General features: G+C 37.3%; 1 protein-coding gene across 9 annotated transcripts in view; it reads right to left on the bottom strand.

The window, feature by feature from the left end:
- The window catches only part of SYNE1 (spectrin repeat containing nuclear envelope protein 1), a 404,650-nt gene that overhangs the window by 315,111 nt on the left and 68,214 nt on the right, over window positions 1-21,325 (bottom strand). For all 9 annotated transcript variants that reach the window (XM_053668739.1, XM_053668745.1, XM_053668738.1 and 6 more), the window contains 2 exons: window positions 16,482-16,543; window positions 249-344 (listed from right to left, as the gene is read on the bottom strand). In XM_053668739.1, the coding sequence (XP_053524714.1) occupies window positions 249-344; window positions 16,482-16,543 (158 nt within the window). The remainder of the gene's footprint in view (window positions 1-248; window positions 345-16,481; window positions 16,544-21,325) is intronic.

Here is a 21,325-nt window from a genome sequence, read left to right as displayed (position 1 = left end):
CTCTTACTTCTAAGGTTTCCACTACTATATGCAATGTTTTATATCTACCGAGGGAATGCAAGAACAAGAAAGGGAATGTATTCCTTGCTCCCCAAAGTGACCAAGTGTATAGTGCTCCTGCATATTACTGGCTACAAAAGGGAAAAACTTTATTTTATACTGACAGAGTCCCTTACAATTACAGCTTCACAACCACCAGTTCCAAATGGGGACAATTTGACAAGTCTGGTCACGGCAAAGATTCTTACCAGTTTCTGCCCGGACAAGACTTCCAGGAGAGCAAGCAGCTTAACACCATCCTTCATGTCTTCAAAAAGGTTTTCTATCACCATGGGGGGTTTCCGCTATAAAATAAAAAATGAATAAATGCAAAAATGTTGTCTCTTCCTCTGCCATACCTTTGCTCCTGACTGTGGTGAAATTTGTGGGAGAAATTTCTAAAAGTATCTACAGGGTTTATTTTGGAGGTGACTGGCAATTACCTTTTGACATTTCACATGTATACCAGCATCTTTCTAGAAGGGGATTTGTGACAAGGGTAAGAGAGTGTGGAATAAGGGACACTATCCATGTAAAAGATGGGAGACATTGAAGCAGGACCTAAATGGGAGAAGGAGGTACCCCAGTTAAACTAGAATAACCTCACTGAGTGCACATATCTCTAGGGCTAAAACCAGGCACTGCACTTCCACAGGACGCTGTCTCCCAGGGCGCCTTATTCAGTGACCTGCCACGGAGCATGTCAGCTTGGCCAAGGGCACAGACTTCATCTCCTGCTGGTTGGCAGGCTATGTTCTGCTTCATAGCCTGGCAAACCTTCTCTCCCAGAGTGGCACTGAACCCAGGGGATCACAAGGGCAAGGGTGCAGACTGATCAGTGAAAAACTGTCACCACTACTGGAAAAAAATAAGTTGAGGTCCACTTTCCATTCACAGAAGATCTTTTATTGTTTATGAAGATCATTAAAATACTCAATATACTGGGTTCATCAAAATTAAAGGGGTATTTTGGCTTAAAAAAAGTACAGAAGTGATAATGCCAATGTTGATGGACAATGGAGGGTAGGGGTCCTCAGGTTTCTCGTAGAATAACATTGTTTTCTACTTATCACCTGGGTTCAATCTCTATACCTTCCTGATTCTGGGTCATGTTAAAGACCTGAGGCTGCATTCCTGACTTGCAATTACCTCTCTTTAAAAAAGAGAAATGTCTACGTAGAGATATTTAATTGCCAAATGTTTTATTGAAATGTGACTTTTTTCTCTACCCACTGATATGAGGCATTTATATTTCTCTTATGACTGCATGAATTATAGTCTCTGAGTGGTACAATTCTAATTTTAAACACAGTTTTCTCTTTTTCTAAATTGAATGGCTGAATACATTTAGTTCTCAAGCTATGAAATACATGTTCAAAAATAAGTTTTCATTTATAATCATTCTCTTCTAAATTCCACTATTGACACTGCTTATTATTCATACAGCAAAAATGTAATAGTGACTTTATATTCTAAGCATATAAGTAAAATTGTTCAGAATTAAATGAGCCATTACAATGAAAACAACTCAGTGCAATAAGAATCAAAATTATTGTACAAGCTACACATAATCATTAGAATGTGGTCTACTTATCATTGCAAATGCCCATTTGTACCTTACAATTTTAAAACAGTGGGAAAATGAGGAAGAAGCTCATACATATGTAATGTATTCCATGAACAAATACAAATAAATTTTTGCATATTGTGTTAACCTGAAAATGTAGAAAGAAAATTAAGCAAAGCAGAGGATTTTTGTGAAATAGTAAATATTCCAAGAAATTTGACATCAGAAAAGAATAAATTGATTCCATACATCCATTTTGCCTTTTTGCTGACCATCGGCTCGGCGGCCCACTGGCCTCTCCACTTTGGACACTGCTGGTACCATCCTCTCCTTGATCTCTGCCTCCCCACACCTCTTTGATCAGCACGCCTGGCTTCTGGGCCTTTTTCCCCTCTCTTTTGCCTTTCTTCCTATCTGTGGCCAATCAACAAACTCAGTCTTAACTCCCCTGGTCTTTGCAAAATTTTGCCTAGATGGATGCAACTCTTCACTCATTCCTTAAGTAGTTTCTCCTAAATATTGTTGAGCACATTGCAGGCACCCAATGTGTGTTGTTGGCTGATTGAATGAATGAATGAATATGTTTTTTTCAAAAAAAATCTCTTTGCAGGCCCTATGTCCATCTTAATGGATCTCTAAATGTGGTATATGTATTATGGGCAAAAAAAAAAAAAAAAAGTCTCCAGGTTCCTAGGCAATCAAAGACTGCAACAGAACACAGACTTAGAAGTATTTTGTTTTGGATGCCTTGGTCACGGCAGGAATGCATTAAATACTTGTTGAAGGAATGAATGACTTTTTTACTCTACATGGAAAAGGAGAGTAGGTGGCTTTTATTGGAACACAGATATATAGAATACCTTCAATTTCCTCATTTTCCTTTTAGTGAATTCCTGGTCAGTTTTCATTACTTAATTTATAGCTAATCTTTTTTGGGTATCCAACTAGAATCAATTGCTTCTGTCCTAAGTATGCTGCTCAGATCAGAAGGATCATTTTTCTTTGTATCTAGTTATTCACAAATCTGTGTTCCCAGGAACTCAGATCAGGTGGCTTCTTGAGCACAAGGAAGAAGTTGGGTTTATCTTTATATACTGAGTAGCAGGCACCATGCTTAGCACTAGTTGTCACCAAAAATGAAAACAGGGACTAAAACACACTCCATGGGATATTTACAAATAAATATCTTTTGGAATCTTAGGGAGAGATGCACAAATAAAATCACAATGCCAAAACTTCTCTTTTTATAGGAAATCAGAGCTGCTTCTAAAAATTTTCCCACCAGTTTCTTCCTGCAGGGAGTGAACAGCTGTAGTCTGAAGGCCATTCACACACAAAATAGAAATTAGAAAAAAGTCTGTTTACAATAAAAATTCTAATGTCAATTCAATTTGTAATATACAGGTGTTACATTTTGCACACACTGAACTATGGGGCCTGGCATTATGTAATCAGCTCTTTATTTAATACCTCAACAAGTAAAAGAAGGAGAAGGCAAACCGCTGGCTAACCTTACTGCAAAGAGCTGGCAAAAATAAATACCAGTGAGTGAGCTTCATATTTCTATAAGCTCTATTATATTGCACATAATATAAATATTATGGAAAATGCCCCCCCAAAACTCTACTTATCAAAAATTACACAAGAATAAAAAAGTCATAGTAATAATTGGACAAGTTTTCCTATCCTTTTCTGCCTACAATATTGTTTACATATAGCAAAGGATTAATTAGGGGGGACTTGTACTATTTTTTGGTGCAACATTTTAATAGAAAAATTTTCAACTAAAGTGTCTCTTCTGTCACGTATATAAACACCAACGGCACCAATCTGATGAGTTTGGTAGGATTCAGGTCACGGTCCTGGAGACCAACAGGAAGGGTCAGAGAGGAGGGTAACTTATTGGAGCCTGACTTAATGGAAAATAAACACAGTGTGGTTTGGCTGCCCGCCAGTTTGCCATTTGATAGATAGAAATCTATAAAGCACTTTTCAGAGGCACAATTATATCTTTTATTAAGGTAAAATTATGATAAACGTTTCTGTCCAGTAGTTGGAAAAATTGTGTTCCTCTTGGCCCAGTCCGTCACATTGGGATGTTCTGCAGATACACGTGCTGAATCTGAGGTGGCTAGAAAAATGGAAGCTCCTGACTGGGTGAGAGGAGAGAGAGACAGAGGTGGGGGAGGAGAAAAGGAGGTAGTTCTTCCTTTCTGTGGCTGCCCACTTCTAGAAGCTCTCCCTCAAACTAGGTTTCCACTCTAAGTTCTGTTTCTAAGAGGACCGCCTGGCCCCTAAAGGTCCCCAGACCTCAGCAAAGTGAACACACTCTGTGCCAGGCAGTGCGATTGAAGCAGACTGTCACAGAGTGGCTTTTTCTCTTTCTTTTTCTGACCCTTTCTTTTTGCTCTGCAGCCCCTTGATGACATGTAATGAGATTCACTCCTTTCCTCTCGGGACTTACAAGACACCCAGGGTTTCTCCTTGAAATTTATGAACTAGGAGAATGCACAGGTACCTTTGTCATAATTTTTACTACTTCCTGAATTTGGGGAAAATAATCTATTCTCCAGCATTTGTGTGTGTGTGTGTGTGTGTGAGAGAAACTTGTGTCACTTTACTAGTCTATAAATACCAGCATATAGTTAGTTAATGCTTTTCCCTCATCTATTTTCACATTTTTATTCAGCAAAGAATGGCCATGTTTTCTATGCCACATGTTGATTTTATGCCCTTAGAAACAATTATGTTACTTAGGGGAAAGGATTAAGAAAATAAGTTTGATGAAAAAAAATATTAGACAGAGCTATTTGGCATAAAGTAAAAACTTAGGAATTCTCACACTTTGTTGATGAAAGAATGCATTTTTAGGAGAATGTGACTGTATTCAATGTGTGGTGTTTTATAATGTTTTGACCAATGGCTATTGGTATATGAGGAAGATGAAAAGAACTTAGATTATAGATGGATAATTAAACACATACATGCCAAATTTTTTAAAATAAATAAATAGTCTGAAGCCATTTTGCATGGAGAAGTGTATGCTTATACTGTATCCAAAATTATAAAAATGTGAATGGACTAAAATATATTTTATCACTCTTAACTTTGTTTTAACAGGGCAATCATACACATACATATCAATGAAAGAAGGTTTGGGTGTTGGACTGAAACCAGTAATGTAGAATAAGACAAACCTACTTTGAAACATTACTTGTATATCTTCACTTTACCAGCAGATATCTATACATCTGCTAGAATCTTGGAGACCCTTAGTGACAAATATAACATAGCCATCAAAGAGCTCTACAACATAAAAGATTCGGTCTTCAGCAAAGGAAATGACAAAAATCTCCTGTGCCAGGAGTTGCCTCGGTCCTCATCTGCCATCAATACTTTTGGTCTCAGAACATTTGGGCAGTCAAACTGCTTTGTCCTCTTGGAAAAGACACCCTCAAAACATTGTGTGACACACAGAGAAGAGCTAGAGCATTTTACTTTAAAATTGTAAATACATTTCCTAGAGTTTAAAATGTGTAATTGTTGGGTGTCTACCCAGTGATGCTAGTAAAATGGAACTAGAAAAGCATCGAGGTGTCCAACTTTTCGTTGTCTCTGGGCCACACTGGAAGAAGAGTTGTCTTGGGCCACACATTAAATACACAAACACTAACAAAAACTGATGGGCAAAGAAAAAGATTTTAAGTAAATTTATGATTTTGTGTTGGGCTGCATGTAGCCCATGGGCCCCAGGTTGGACAGCCCTGCACAGCCAACAGCACAGATTAACTCTCTACTCCAGCAGAGACACGCCACTGTTGAGCACTGTCAGGCATGCTGGAAATGACAGTCACAGCCTGAGATGGTCCCAAATGGCGTGTAGAGCACCCCAGGGCAAGGGCTGGCTATCGAGGTGTATTCTGTACACACACAATGGCCCATCACTTCTAGGGCCAGACAGACATCTACTTCTGGATTATTTGAGTCTGAGGTAGGAACTATTTCACAGGCTGAGACAGTACATGGGAAAAATTCCATCCCAGGACCAGTCTAGAATGTTTGCATGCTCTGATGGTTATCTGATGGGTGGGAGCAATGAGCTAAACAACAGGAACAGAGAAAGTGGGAAGGGAAGAGGGGTTGACTGGCAGATTTAGCGCCAATTACCTCCCCAAAGGTTGGCGAAGAGCCCACCGCACTAAATGTCTCAAAAATACCCAAGTAGCCTCAGAGCAGATTGGCAAAATCATGATTCTAACCATTGACAGTAGCCAAATAAAATTAATTCAATATCTAAAACGTTCTTTCACTTTATTCAGAAAGCCAAATTAGATTTTCCCAATTATTTCCAAAAACAAGGCAAAATAACTTTAAAATTTTATGTGTGATTGTTTTTCTTCCTTTCTCTTCATAAAAACACTATTGTGATTATTTTCCACCTCTACTTGGCAAAAGTGAGAAGATAGTTCCCGTTCTTTTCCGTTTCCTATGACAGACAGCATAATCGTTTCCACTTCCTTAATTGCTTAATTCAGCTTCTAACAAATAGCCCAAAGGCAATAACTGGCCTCCAGCCCAACTTTAAATCTGCTTGGAGAACTCTGCTCTTAACACCTCTCATGTGTAATAAAATTCTCTTCCCTGTCTGGTATGTATGAAAGAAGCATATTCCTCAAGTTATTTGTTTGATTCAGTACAAACTTGGGGTTATCCTTTTCCCCTTTTATTTCATGCCCCATTTGCTGATCCATCAGCAAATATTGTTGGCTTTATTTTCAAAGCACATCCGGAATCCAACTAAATCTCACCACCTACACTGCTCTGTCTTGGTTCCTAACACTGGTCTCTTGCCTGGATAACTTTAACAACCTTCTAATTTACCTCCCATCATCTGCCCTGGACTCTTTTCAGTCTAGCTTTAACAGAAAAGCTTCCCCTGTCATGAGGATATAAGTGCCATAATGTAGGGATTACTTTCACTGTTTTGTTCATTACTACATTCTCAGTACCTAGAATACTGCTGGCATATACTTGCTGAAATATTTATCGAGTGAATGTACATAAAATATATATTCCTAAAAAAAGGAACTTTGACAACTGTTAACAAAATATTTATTAAGATGAATAAACTTTACTGGAACTATATCCAGTTCATCAATAAATTAATACATTATGTTAATAAATTACAGATTTTTCTTCATTTTGCAATGATAATTTTTCTTCATAATGTTTTAGTTACATATTGGGAAATAACTAATTTATCACTTTGTTTAGGATTATCAAGCTAAAGTAGCTTTAGAAAAATAACTAAAGAATGATTTGTGGGGTGAATTACCACATTTCCCTTTTCCTCTTTGCTTCTTTTTCTCCTCACTTTAGTTCATTAATGATCCCACCAAACTGTGTACAGGAAACAGATGGGAGAAAAATGCAATTCTGAAAGCATTTCCATGTTATCTTTTAGCGCTGTTGGTGGAAAGACAAGTGAAGAAGAACAAAGCAGCCCCCAAAGTGATATTTTACAAATATCAAGATGTCAATCAAAGTCATTATTAGACTGGGTTATTTTTTTTAAAACATGGAAAATTAGAAGTATTCCTTTTAAAGAAGTGCATGTGTCTGACATGTTATTAAAACACAATGTGCTCTTAATAGTTGAATTGTGCCCACCCCTACTAATATATGTGAAAGTTTTAACCCCCCCCCCAGTACCTTAGAACGTGCTCTTATTGGGACACAGAATCTTTAGAGAAGTAATCAAGTTAGAATGAGCTCATCAGGATGGGTCTTAATCTTACATGCCTAGTGTCCTGATGTAAAGGGGAAATTTGGACACAAATGCAGAGAGGCACAGAGGCAGGGACTGAACTAACGCAGCAAATCAAGGAATGTCAAGTAATGCAGGCCACCACCAGAAGCTAGGAAGAGGCAAGAAAGAATTCTCCCCAGAGTCCCGGAGGGAGCCTGGCTGTCTAGCTTTGAAAATGTGAGATGATAAATGTCTCATTTTAAGCCACCAAATAGGTGGCACTTTGTTATAGCAGCCTTAGCAAACTAACACTGACCCTAAATAGTGTTTTATGGTGAGTTTTTCAGTTCTTCTAAAAATGGAGGAAATGCTCATATTATGCCTGAGGTTATCGGAAAATTGCAGTGTTTAAAATGCTCAATGCATTTTAATAGTCCCAGAGATCTAAGGCAGGTGGATGGAGAAAGGACTGTTTGTTGCATATTGGAAGAGGATCTCCATTTATAGAAACACTAAACAATGGCTATTTGAGACTTACTCCCCCCTGCAAAGAACTTATTGCCAAATTATATATTTATTTCACAGCCATTTATTATAAAGGATGAACCAAGGGCACTTATATACAGATATAACATTCTCTTCTATTTGTAAAAATGAGAGATAATGTGAAGCTACAAACATTTAATAAGAGTATAACCAATGTCAATGTCAAGATCACTTATGCTATCTTTTTCTAATTAAAAATCTAACTTATGATCATTTTTATGAAAATACATCTTTAATTGTTTCCTTTGGGGGCCAATGTGGTACTATACAACAACAATGGCCTATAGATTCTGCATAAAATTTGGAAATTTTCTCAGATAAATAAATTTTAAACTGGGAAAGAAGTAATATCTTTTGAACTATCAATTTTAAAAACATTTATTCTTATATAAAATTTTTATTCTAAAATGCAAACTCTTCTATTAGACCTAAAAACATGCAGCCATTCAATAGGAAAACCCTCAAATTCAAGTCCACCCCTCCTCTGTCTTCCTCTCTCTCCCATCCAGAATTTAGGTGTCTGTATACTCATTCTTCCTATTCCCACTCTGGTCTCAGAGGCTGGGGGGAGATTTTCCTTTGGTACAAATCTACAGCCCCACCTGTGCTCGTGTTTTCCCTCCCACTCCGCCTCCTTGGGAGCCTTGTGTCTTTTAAATAACCTTCTTTCCTTCATTTTCAGCCTCTCCTTCTTGTTTAGTTCTTGACCCCCTTCAATACAGACACGCACATTTAAAACCACCCTTATAAAAACAGCCTTCCCAGACCCTGTGTGGCTTCCTTGGCTACTACTCTGTCTCATGAACATATGATGCCCGCTCAGTGCCCTGACACCCTTACCTCTCACCAGTGTGCCGGAGTCTGATGTCTTCAATGACAGGGCCACTCCCGGTAGCAGCCAATGACTTCCTATCTGCCAAATCCAATGAATTCATCTCTATCAAGTAATTTCTCAAAAACTGAGCTCATTAGCTCTTCCCTAAGCCTGTTGTATTCCCAGTGTCTGACCTTAAGGTAATGACCTTAATCATTTGCTCAAGTTGGAAATCTAGAAGTCATTCCTGACTCTTTGTCCTCCATGACCCAGTTAATGGCCCACTGCACCCCGACACATCTTTCGATCTATCCACTTTTCTCCATTCCCCACCATGACTTTACTCCAAAGTGTCTTCACGTCCCATATGACGTATTGAAATTTGCTCTATATCCAATTTTACTCCTTTCTGTTATAATTTATGGCAGAGATGGAGAGAAAGCAAAAAATTGAAAGGGGGGAGAAAGATTAAAAATAAAGTGATTGAGAGAAAGGTTTAGGACCAGAGTGATCATTTCATATTTCTGCTTAAGATTTTTTAAAGCATCTCACTGCCCCCAACACAACATTCAAACTCACTTGGTGACTGCCCTCTGTTCTCCCTGTTGCCCATCCACTCCTGAACCCCACATTTTCCGGTGTTCTAGAAATTCTTCCATTCCCTTTACTGCACCATCATGCTCCATCTTACCTCTCAACTTTTAAAAACACTGGTACCTTCACCTACCCAACCCCAGGTCATTTCTCAGGCTCCAGCTTAAAAGTTTCCTCTTGTGAAAGCCTATTCTGATGCTCTCGTTTAGATTACCTGGGCATTTGGTTCTGTTTGCCCGGTGCTCCCTGACACCTGGTGCTTCTCCCATGGAATTTTCTGCACTTCCCTGTAGTTGATGCTCTTTTCTGCTAGACCATCAGTTTCATGATGGCATTGGGCTGTACTTGTCTTTGTTTACCATTGTATTAATGCCTAGCGCAAAATAGAGGCTGGAAGAGTATTTGCTTTGTGAAGAGCTAAATAAGTAAATAAACAACCGATGCATGGGAGTATAATACGACAATACTGCCCAAGCTTAGGAGTCCTAGGATTGGGTTATGGGACCTTAAAATTATTAATTAATTGTAGCCAACTTCACCTTCCTAATATAGAAAATGGTAAAAATAATACTTATATTGATTATTGTTATGGGTCTTAAATAAAATAAAAGATAAAATTGCTAAGGCACAGTAATGGAACATGGTAAGAGTTCAATAAATGGCAGCAATGAGTCTTAGAAACATTTTTAGCAATGACTGATGACAATCTGGAACTGAATGAAGGCATAACTTTGAAAAACTATTACTCAAAGTCAAAAACTATCACGTGAAGTCAACATTGGGCTAATTAAAAAACAAATACTCTACCTTCTTTCATTAATAGAGCAAACAGAAGAGAAAGATTCAGATTTCTTTTTGAAAAGGAAGAAATTATAGAGTCATGTCTAAATGTAAAGCCCCTTCCTCCCCAAATTATCAGGTATACAAAATAAATACAAGCCTCTATTTTTTGTTATTGTTACATTATATTGATAATTCACATTTGCAATGTTGTGTATAATTGCAGAATCATAAAGACTTCAATTTGAAAACAAAGCAAGCCCCCAAAAATGAACCGATAATTATATCCACAAGTTTGAATCATCTAAATGTATACTAAAAACAGCACAAAATCATAGAAAAATCTTGGGTTTTTCCCTACTTATAACAAGATTTTGTTTTCAGATAAGCATATTTTTGAAGACAGACTGCTCTCTTATTTATACCCGAGGTCTTCATATTACTGTCACAATATTTATAGATAATTGTTGTAATGCAATAGAATGTCATTAGTAAAAAGAGCTCATAATTGTAGTTAGAAATAGTTCATTAGTCTGCAACTGAGCAAAGCAGACAAGAATAAAAATGAAAACTTCCCATTAAAAACCCTTTTGAAATTCATCCCCATGAAGAATCTTTTGTACTCCTCCCAATGCAGCCAAGATCCAACCATCCTTAGATAGAGGTATCAATTTTTTGTCTTATCAATTTAACACCCTACCTCTTAAACCTGCCACAATCTATTATTTAAGCTATTTTTGTCAATGGCTAATTTACAAAGAAGATTTTAAGAAAACAGATATAAAGTTTCTAACTAGGAAGTCTTTTAAATTGTCCTTTAAAATAAAATTATTTTTACATTGTGTGCCCATCACCCAAAGCAATATGCAGATAATGTATCACAGAATTGTGTACTTGAAACTTGTATAATCTTATTAATCATTGTCACCCCAATAAATTTAATTAAAAATTAAAAAGAAAAGTATCTGTTAGTTTGTTTAAAACCTTTAAAGAAAGCATTGTAATAGCAAGACATCATAAAATTTAGGATGAAATGGTTTATCATTCTAGATTAAATCCACAAAAAATTCCCACAACTGGTATGCAAAACCTCTCAGACAATAGAGATTCTACAAAAATATTTACAACCTGCATTCTAGAAGAGAGTTCAAATTTTCATGTTTTTTCCTGTCAACTGAGCACTTTTTTCTTATGCTTAGAGATTAAATAACTTGTCATGTCGCATAGTATATGTAATAGGTGAATTAGGACTAATATCTTGAGTACCGGCATAAAAATATTTTTGACATGTGTTGTTGTAGAAACTTTATTCGTAGAGGCCAACAGAAAATTGTAGAGGGGAAAAACACAATTAAGCAATAAAATGCATTTTAACTCTTCTAGATGGTTTGGTTGTGAGATTATCTGACATAATTACGAAGCACAAAGTTTTGTACAACAGGGATTCATTACCACACAAGGACAGAATGACTGTGAAAGAGAAGTGCATTACTACCTCAACCCCGCATGCAGTACCGTCTTTATAGTTTTGGAACTAGTTCTCATGTACTTCAAGCCAGAATAAATGAGCTTGGGTTCTATTATGTACTGAGTGTGTGTGTCCCCCTGCATCCAAATGTTGAAGTCTTAATCCCCAGTGTGGCGATATTTGGAAGGGAGGCCTTGGGAAGTAATTAGGTGTTGATGAACTTGTGAGGTGATGCCCCATGTCAGGATATAAGAAGAGGAAGAGAGACCAGAGTTGCTTCCTTCTCTCTCTCTTTCTTTCCCTCTTTCTCTCTCTCTCTGCCATGTGAAGACATAGGCAGGGGGAGGTCCCTCACCAGGGACCAGGAAGCAAACCAGTTGGCACTTTAATTTTGGACCTGCAGCCTCTCAAACTGTGGGAAATAAATGTTGTTTAAGTGCCCCAGATAATGATATTTTGTTACAGCAGCCCAAGCTGACTAATACTGCTTATAAATTGGTTAAGTATTCACTGGACAAAGTAAACAAACAAACAACACACCAAACCAAGCTTAATCTGACCCACCATTGGCTTTGGTAATTTAATTTTAAAAAAAAAGGGAAAAGTTGCCTTCAAGAACCTTTAGAGGCCCTGCAGTGTGGCTCAGGGTGTTGGGTGTCATCCTGTTGCACTGAAAGGTTGCCAGTTTGATTCCCGGTCCTGGCACATACCTTGGTTGATGGCCAGGTCCCTGGTTGGGGGTATGTGTGTATGAGAGGCAACTGATGGATATTTCTCTAGCACATTGATGTTCCTCCCTTCCCCTCTCACTAAAAAAATAAATCAATAAAATTTTTAAAAAATGGAGGTAAGGAAAGATCTGGAAACAAGTTAAATTGTTTTTTTGTGGATTATGTTTTGTGATAACTATTTTTATTGTAAGTATGGCTTTGGTCTGCTCTGTGAGTAAAAGCCTCTTGTTAGGGGAGGTATCAGTGTGTTGCTGATAGGTGACCAGGAGCCAAAGACCAAATGTTTAAGAAGCTGTTTTTGTGAGAGACTTAGTGAGACTCTGAGTATGACATATGCTTCTGTGGAGTCCAGCTGACTGAGTGTGTATGTGCACATGTGTGCATATGTGTGCACACATATGCTTGTTGTCATGTCCACAGGATTTAGCATGATGGAACCAAGCATACCCTAGCTTCACAGAATCACTTTGGGAGCAACTCTTCTTGCAGAGACAACAGAAAAAGTGACCCAATGTCTTGATCGAGAGGCTGAATTTAAGATATGAAACTGACCTTTCTTTTGTCGAGGGTGAGATATCATGATTCTCCAAAGTGAGCACGTGGCAGTAGGAAGGGAATGTGTTTCCATTGTAATCTGGGTGTGTATGGAACTGTGACCTTGGTGCGACTATGAAGCCTCGAATGCACACGTGCTTTTATAGTGACAGCACACACACAGAAATAGAGATGAAAATGAGGACAAAAGTGAAGATGGGGAGATTGAGATAGAGACGGAAATGTTGGATAGTCTTATAATAGAGGAGGAGGTAGAATGGGAGAGTTAGAGATGGTACCTATGTGGGAGAGCTGGGCGGGAGAATGACAAAGAAATAAGGCTGGAAATAGAAACACACAGGGGGGTGAAAGTAGTCAAGGGCCAGGAGAGAGAGAGGGAGGAGTAGGGGACCATGTGATCAACTGTTGAGATAGATGAAGGCATACACATCTACTCTATAGCTATCTTAAAACTCTCAACAGCCAAGGAAGAATAATGGGGTCAGATGAGATTCTGCAAATGTTTTTGAAATATAAGTGAGTGGGAAAAGAAAAACATTCTCCAATGAATGTGCAGGTTTTGTGTTTGGGAAGATACTACTTTGTTAGTATAAATAAGTTCAGGATATCAAGCATAGGTCTCATTTTTCTGCTTCTGTTTTCAGTTTTGGAGATGACCCAAGGAAAGAAAAAAAATCACAAGTACACTGGAGAAAATTTTAAAAAGAATAAAAATGCTCTATCACATTAAGGTTATGATGGAGCAATTGTGGAGATAATAATTGTCTGAGTCTTTCAAAATAATAGTCTAGATGCAAAAATGTGCAAAGCAGGGAAAGCATGTGGACTTTAGACTCATGTTTGGATTAAAATCTCAGCAGCAATAATTTATGAAGATGAGTGCTATAAAATAGCCAGTGCTAAGCACTTATCACAATGCCGGAAGTTCATCATTACTTTTCCCCCCTCAGTGATGTCTTTACTATTATAACCAAATAAGAAAACATATAGATTTTTTGGTGTTATTTTTAATCGAACACCTCTCTATGGTACTCAGCACTGTGCTTAGAGCAATTAGGATTTATAAAGAATTTCCAAGAATTAGCACAGGCCTTATTAAAGACTTTGCAATGCTATCGGTAGCTGAACTGGGGAACAGTCCACAGACAGACTGAACCTCACCTATGCTACAGGTTCTGGAGAAGTTCCAGGATGTCAGATTCTATAGCACCTGAGGCAGGAAAACCAGAAAAGGCAGGGGATGACCCTGGAGGATGGCTGCAGGGGAACTGCTGACATTCCCAGAGTATTTGCTGGAGGACAGGCGCAGTGTTTCGCATGTGGTCAGAAGGGGCTTCATGAATGAGAGGGGCCTGCACAACACAGGAAAAGTGGGGCTGGACATTTAGATGGGAAGTAGCAGGGCAAGGTCACGAATTACGGCTGGGAGAGCACAGAAAAAATACACACATTTGCAAAGCCTAGTCCTGCAGCCAACTATCACATAACTATGTAATGTGAAATAATAACGATGCAAAACAGATTTGAAAATAAACCCTGGGAAGATCATTGCTCCACAAAGGCCCCTCACACACTGTATGCCATGGTGCACATGCAGATTGTCCCTCTTTTCGAGTGTGAGGTACACAGAGAAGTGTGTCCCAAGAATTTTACTTTAAAACCTTTCACAAAGGTACTCTAACTATTTTTTAAATAAAAAATTAATTATAAATTATTTTTGCCAGATTAGAAATCACCATTAACTTTAAAATGGGTTATGGTGTGAGGAATGGGCATTCACCGAAGCCCTTGGTATGTATTAAATTATAAATGTATCTATTGACTAGCCACTCACTTCTGGAAATTTATCCTAAAAAAAAAAAATCACACAAGTATACAAAAATGTAGGCTCAAGGACTTTTGAGGTGGTATTTTATATAATACCAAACGATTGGAAACCACACAAATGACCATCTGGAGGCTAGTGAGTAATTTATGATTTATAAATAATTTTACTATATTTACCACAAAATTATTCATCCATTAAAATGACTATGCAGCTCTGTAACTATTGTCATGGAGAGATTTGCTATGTGAAATAGAGGCATACAGATCAGTATCTTACAGAACCATTTTTGTGAAATTATGTGTCTGTGTGTAGAAAAGTGGCAATTAATATGTTAGTGATGACTGTATCAGACCTGTGAGATTTAAGGTGATTTTTACTTTCCTTATACTTATAAGAGGTTTGTTGTTACTGTTATTTATAATCAGTATGTAATCTTTTAACAATATGAAAAAAATAACTCTATTTTCATTTTAGGAAAGAATATCCCTGGATGGTAAGTCTGAGTGGATTGAGTGCCAGCCTGTGAACCGAAGTGTCACAGATTCGATTCCCAGTCAGGGCGCACCCCTGGGTTGTGGGCCAGGTCCTTGGTGCGGAGGGGCACAAGAGGCCACCACACACTGATGTTTCTCTTCCTCTCTTTCTCCCTCTTTTCCCTCTCTAAAAATTAATAAATTAAATTTAAAAAAGAAAATAATAACCTCCTCAATGGATGACAGTTCTATAGTGTAAGTGATTGCTGGCTGGCCCCAGCCAACACCTGAGACATGAGATGCACTTTCTGCCTTTTCACAAGGCAGAATCTGCACGCAGCCTCTCATCCAGAGAATTCCCTTCTCATTGAGTGACTTTCGGAAGGAAATTATAGGAGAGACAATCCCAGTTCACCCGGTACACAGATACATCATTCTAGTCTTTGGTTTGGGCTGGATTGTGAGCTTTTCTAGGCCTGGGAAAATGTCTTACTAACATTTTCTTTCTGTCTCCAAAGCCTCTTATGGACACACAGTAAGCAGTTAATTTGTACAATGGGACTGAAATATATTTTCTTGTTTTGTTTGCTTCTGAACTGTAAGAGACTTCGGGGGAGTCCCTTATCAAAACCACCCACAGGGTCTTAGCAAAAGGATCTTCTAACTAAGGTCAGACAATTGTCTCGTATTCAGTATTTATTTTCACAAATGCAGTGTTTTTTTTGGCTTGCATATTTTTTATCAGAATTATAAGAGATTAATTTTATTGTAATGTAGCCATATTGGAATTTTGTTTTACATTTGTTTTTATGTTCAAAGTCATCACAATGTTCAAATACAGTCACTGATACAACCTAATGTCATTGTCAATCTTGGAATGATTAGTCTTTTAGTGTCTTGGCATCACATTTATTTTTCTATTAAAACACCTGTGAGGGGAGACAAGACACTGTTTTGAACTCCTCAGGTAAAACTGTTTGCTCAGGGCACACCACTCCTTTCTTCTTTCTGTCCTCAGTCTAAACAAACACAAAAATGAAAATCCAGGATCGATTCACCTTTTCATATGGCACACACGTTAGCACAGAAGAAATGACTGGATAAATATTTCATGAGGATTCCTGGAAATGACATGATGTAACTGCTCTTGACTCTGGCTATCCATTCGTTTCTGCCCAGAGGGGCTGTGTGCAGGCGACAGTTAAACTGATAGGACTGACATTATAACTGATGAGTAATTGTGACCACGGAGAAAGAACCATTCCTTCTCTCTGTGGGCTCAATGACTCACGGGCTCAAAACTAAGTAACCCCAGAACTCTGGGTAGCTTCCTTTACCTTGGCCAGATGAGAGTTGATCCATTTTGTGAAAGTGCGTTTTTGTACAATCTCTTGCTCATCTAGAAGAAAAAAAAATCTTATTAGATAAGGCAGTATGACAGGAAGTTATATCATGAAAATATTCATATTTATAGTTACACAACTCCAGAAGTAACTGGAATATTATTTTATCTTCTAATTCAGTTTTACCAATCATTGCTTAAAAGAAGAGTTGGTGCAGTTTCAAGTATATTAATCAGTTAGGCTATTCCCTTAAGAATTATTAGCAAGTGCTTTTAAATTTACAGTGTGTTAGCTCTACACTTATCTTCATTCACTTATTGGAAGTTCGCTGAACGATTATGTCTCAATAAAGCTGTTTCTAAAAAGTTCACTGAGATCAACTAAGTGCCAAGTGTTATGCTACATGCAAAAGGATACAAAAAGAAGAACAAGGCAATGTCTCTGCCATGAACTATCTGGAGGTGGAGACAGACAAGCAAGGACATGTGCAGAGTATAGGGTTATACAGCAGTGCAATATGATAGAGCTGTACATATACAGTATACAGGTACTTCACCCAGATTGGGAGAGTGATGAACACTCTCTTGGGTGACCTCCAGAGATTCCCCCTTGTGGAGTCCACACCTTCACGTAAGCAGACTGCAGGCAGAACCTCTGATTTGCTTCTAGTCAGTAGAATATGGCAAAGGTGGTGGGATGCCATACCCCTGGACATACTATTTATGTAAGGTTCCACCTTAGCTGACTGGAGTGTGAGATTCTCCTGCTGGCTTGAAGAAGCAAACACAGAGGGCTGTGAACGCCACGGGGAGGACCATGTGGCTGGAAAGTGTGGGTTCCCTTTAGGAGGGAAGACAGGCAGGTCCTCCCGCCAAAAGCCAGTGAGAAGCTGGGGCTCTGAATCTTAACTGCAGCAAGGAAATTATTTCTGTTAACAACCTGAATGACTTAGAAAGTGGGTCCCTCCCTAGTTCAGACAAGAATGCAGCCGGCTGACACCCTGAGAACAGATATTTGAGACCCTGAGCGGAAGATGCATTTAAGCTGTGTATGGATTCCTGACCCACCGAAGTTTGGAGATAGTAAGTGAACACTGTGTTACATTGTTCAGTCTTTGGGAAAACAGGAGGACCTGGCACTCAGAGAGGACAAAGTGCTATGCTCCGGGCCCTTCCGATTAATTATGACCTGTTCCATGTATTGGGAATTTACTTAAGACTTCACCTTGGAGAATCAAGTCCTCTGACAGAAATATAACAAACGAAAAAGTATCAAAGCTTTTTTATATACCATTATTAAAATGTAAAGGGTAAAGGTAAAAAGAGAATCTTAAGAACAGCAAGAAAAGGACAGTTGCCCACAAGGGAGCTCCCATAAAGATGTCAGCACTGATTTCTCAACAGCAATACTTCAGGCCAGAAACAAAATGGCATTAAATATTTAAAGTGATGAAAAGCAAGAACCTCCAGCCAAGATTACTCTACCCAGAAAGGCTATCGTTTAAAATTGAAGGTGAAATAAAGCATTTCCCAAAGAGGGGGAAAAAAGCCACTAAAGGAGTTTTATTACCTTCAAACAAATATTATAAGAAATGTTAAAGGGTCTTTTTTTAAGAAGAAAAAAAAAACAAAGAGAGAAGGGGAGAGGGCAACATAGGTCTAAAAAAGTAAAATGGCAATAAACAAGCACCTATCAATAATTACTTTAAATGTAAATGGTATAAATGCTCCAATCAAGACATAGAGTAGCTGAATGGCTTAGAAAACAAGACCCATATATATGCTGTCTACAAGAGGGCCACCTCAGAACAAAAGATACACACAGACTAAAAGTAAAAAGATGGAAAAGATACTCCCTGCAAATGGAAAGGGGGGAAAATCTGGCATAGCAATACTTATTTCTGACAAAGTAGACTTTAAAACAAAGCTATAGTAAGAGACAATGAAGAACATTACATAATGATAAAGGGATCAATCCAACAAGAGGATGTAACCCTAGTAAACATTTATGCACCCAAAATAAGAGCACCTAAATGTATAAAGAAAATCTTGATGTACGTAAAGGGGGTGATTTACAGTAAAACAGGTAGAGGAGGGGATTTTAACACCTCATTGACATCAGTGGATAGATTTTCCAGACAAAAAAAAGTCAACAAGGAAACAGCTGCCTTAAATGTCACACTAGACAAGATGTACTTAAATGACATTTACAGAGCATTTCATCCCAAAGCAACAGAATATATTGTCTTTTCAAGTACACATGAAACATCCTCTAGAAGAGACCACATTTTAGGATGCAAAACAAGACAATGAATTTAAGAAAATTGAAATCATATCAAGCATCTTCTCCAACCACAATACTATGAAGCTAGAAATCAATTTCAAGAAAAAAAAACTGAAAACACACAAAGACATGGAGGCTAAATAACATATTGCTAAACTATGAATGGGTAGACAATGAAATAAATAAATCAAGTTACCCTGAGACAAATGAAAATGAACACAGAACAACACAAAAGTTATAGGATACACTGAAAGTTGTCCTGAGAGGGAAATTCATAGCATTACAGGCCTTCCTCAATAAGCAAGAAAAATCTCAAATAGAAAATTTAACTTTACATCTAAAAGTAGTAGAACATAGCAAACAAAAAAAATCCCAAAGTAAGCAGAAGGAATAAAATAATACAGATTAGAGTGGAAATAAAGGTAAAGATTAAAAAAATGTACAAAAGTTCAGTGAAACCAAGAGCTGGTTCTTTGAAAAGACATACAAGAGTGACAACATTTAACCAGACTCAAAAGGGAAAAAAGAGAGAAGGCTTAAATAAATAAAATTAGAAATGAAAGAGGAGAAGTAACAACTGACACCACAGAAATAACAAAGGATTATAAGAACATTTATGAACAAGTATATGCCAAAAAACCTGGATGACCTAAATGTAATGGGTCAATTACTAGAAACATACAAGTCTTCCAAACCTGAATCAGGGAAATCAGAAAATTGAAATAGACCAATTACAATTAATTAAATCGAAGCAATAATCAAAAAACTCGCAGCAAATAAATGTCCTGGACTAGATGGCTTACCAAACACTCAGAGAAGAACATCTATTCTTCTCAAACTATTCTAAAAATCTTCAATAAGAGGAAAGAGTTCTAAGCGCATTTTATGAGGTCAGCATTATTCTAATTATAAAACCAGGCAAAAACACTACAAAGAAAGGAAATGATATGCCAGTAGCCCTGATGGACATAGATACAAAAATCCTCAACAAAATATTAGCAAACCAGATCCAGCAATACGTTAAAAATGTCATATACCATAATCAACTGGGATTTATTTTGGGATCAAGGTTGATACAATATCTGCATATCAATACATGTGCTACACCACATATATAAAACAAAGAATAAAATCACATGATTACATCAACAGATGCAAAAAAAGCATTTGATAAATTTCAGCACCTATTTATGATAAAAACTCTCAGCAAAGAAGGAATAGAGGGAACATACATGAACACAATAAAGGCCATATATGACAAACCCACTGCCAGTATCATACTCAATTGGCAAAAACTATAAGCATTTCCCTTATGATCAGGAGCAAGAAAAGGAAGTCTGCTTTCACCACTCCTATTCAACAGAGTGCTAAAAGTTAGGCCACTGCAATCAGATAAGAAAAAGAAATGAGGCATTCACATTGGAAATAAGAAAGAAAAAGTGTCATTATTTGCTGGTGATATATTATTGTATATAGAAAACCCTGAAGACTCCACCAAAAAACTTCTAGAACTGATAAACGAATTCAGTAAAGTAGCAAGATACAAAATTAATATTTAGAAATCAGTGGTATTTTTATACACCAATAATGAACTATCAGAAAGGGAAACTAAGAAAACAATTTCATTTTCATTTGCAACAACAACAAAAAATAAGGTATTTGGGAGTACACTTAACCAAGGAGATAAAAAACCTGTACTCAGAAAAGTATAAGATACTGAGGGAAATAAAAAGAAAGACACAAATAAATGGAAGCATATATTGTGTTCATGAATAAAAAACATTAACACCATTAAAGTCTCCATACTACCCAAAAGCAATTCATAGATTTAACTCAGATCTAATCAAAATACCAATGGTATATTTCATAGAAGTAGAAAAAATATTCCAAAAGTGTACATAGAACCACAAAAGACTGAATATTCTCAGCAATCTTGAGAAAGGAGAACAAAGTTGGAGGTATCACTCTACCTGATATCAAACTACACTACAAGGCCATAATAATCAAAACATCATGGCACTGGGATAAAAACAGGCGTGTAGATCAAAGAAAGAGAATAGACATTCCTGAAAAAAATCCAAGCATTCATGGTTAATATTTGATAAAGGGTACAAGAACATATTGTACAATATAGTAAACACAGTCTAGTCAATGAATGGTGTTGGGTAAATTGGACAGATATTTGCAAAAAAATGAAACTAGACCACTGTCTTACTCCACACACAAGAATAAACTCAAAATGGATTAAAGACTTAAATGTAAGACTCAAAACCATAAAAATCCCAGAAGTAAACATAGGTAGTAAAATCTCTAACATGTGTTTTAGCAATTTTTTTCCTGATATTTCTCCTTGGGCAAGGGAAATAAAAGAAAAAATAAACAAATGGGAGTATATAAAAAAAACGGCTTTGCATAGCAAAGGAAGTAATCAGCAAAATGAAAAGACATTTCACTAAATGGGAGAACATATTTGCTGATACATCTAATATCCAAATTTATAAAGAACTATACAACTCAACACCCCAGAAACAAACAATCCAATTGAAAAATGGACA

This window comes from Artibeus jamaicensis, unplaced genomic scaffold, assembly GCF_021234435.1.
Source record: "Artibeus jamaicensis isolate MK-2021 breed Jamaican fruit bat unplaced genomic scaffold, CSHL_Jam_final contig_497, whole genome shotgun sequence".
Classification (NCBI taxonomy): domain Eukaryota; kingdom Metazoa; phylum Chordata; class Mammalia; order Chiroptera; family Phyllostomidae; genus Artibeus; species Artibeus jamaicensis.
The sequence above is the reverse complement of the archived record's forward strand: the minus strand, read 5'-3'. Positions and strand labels throughout refer to the sequence as shown.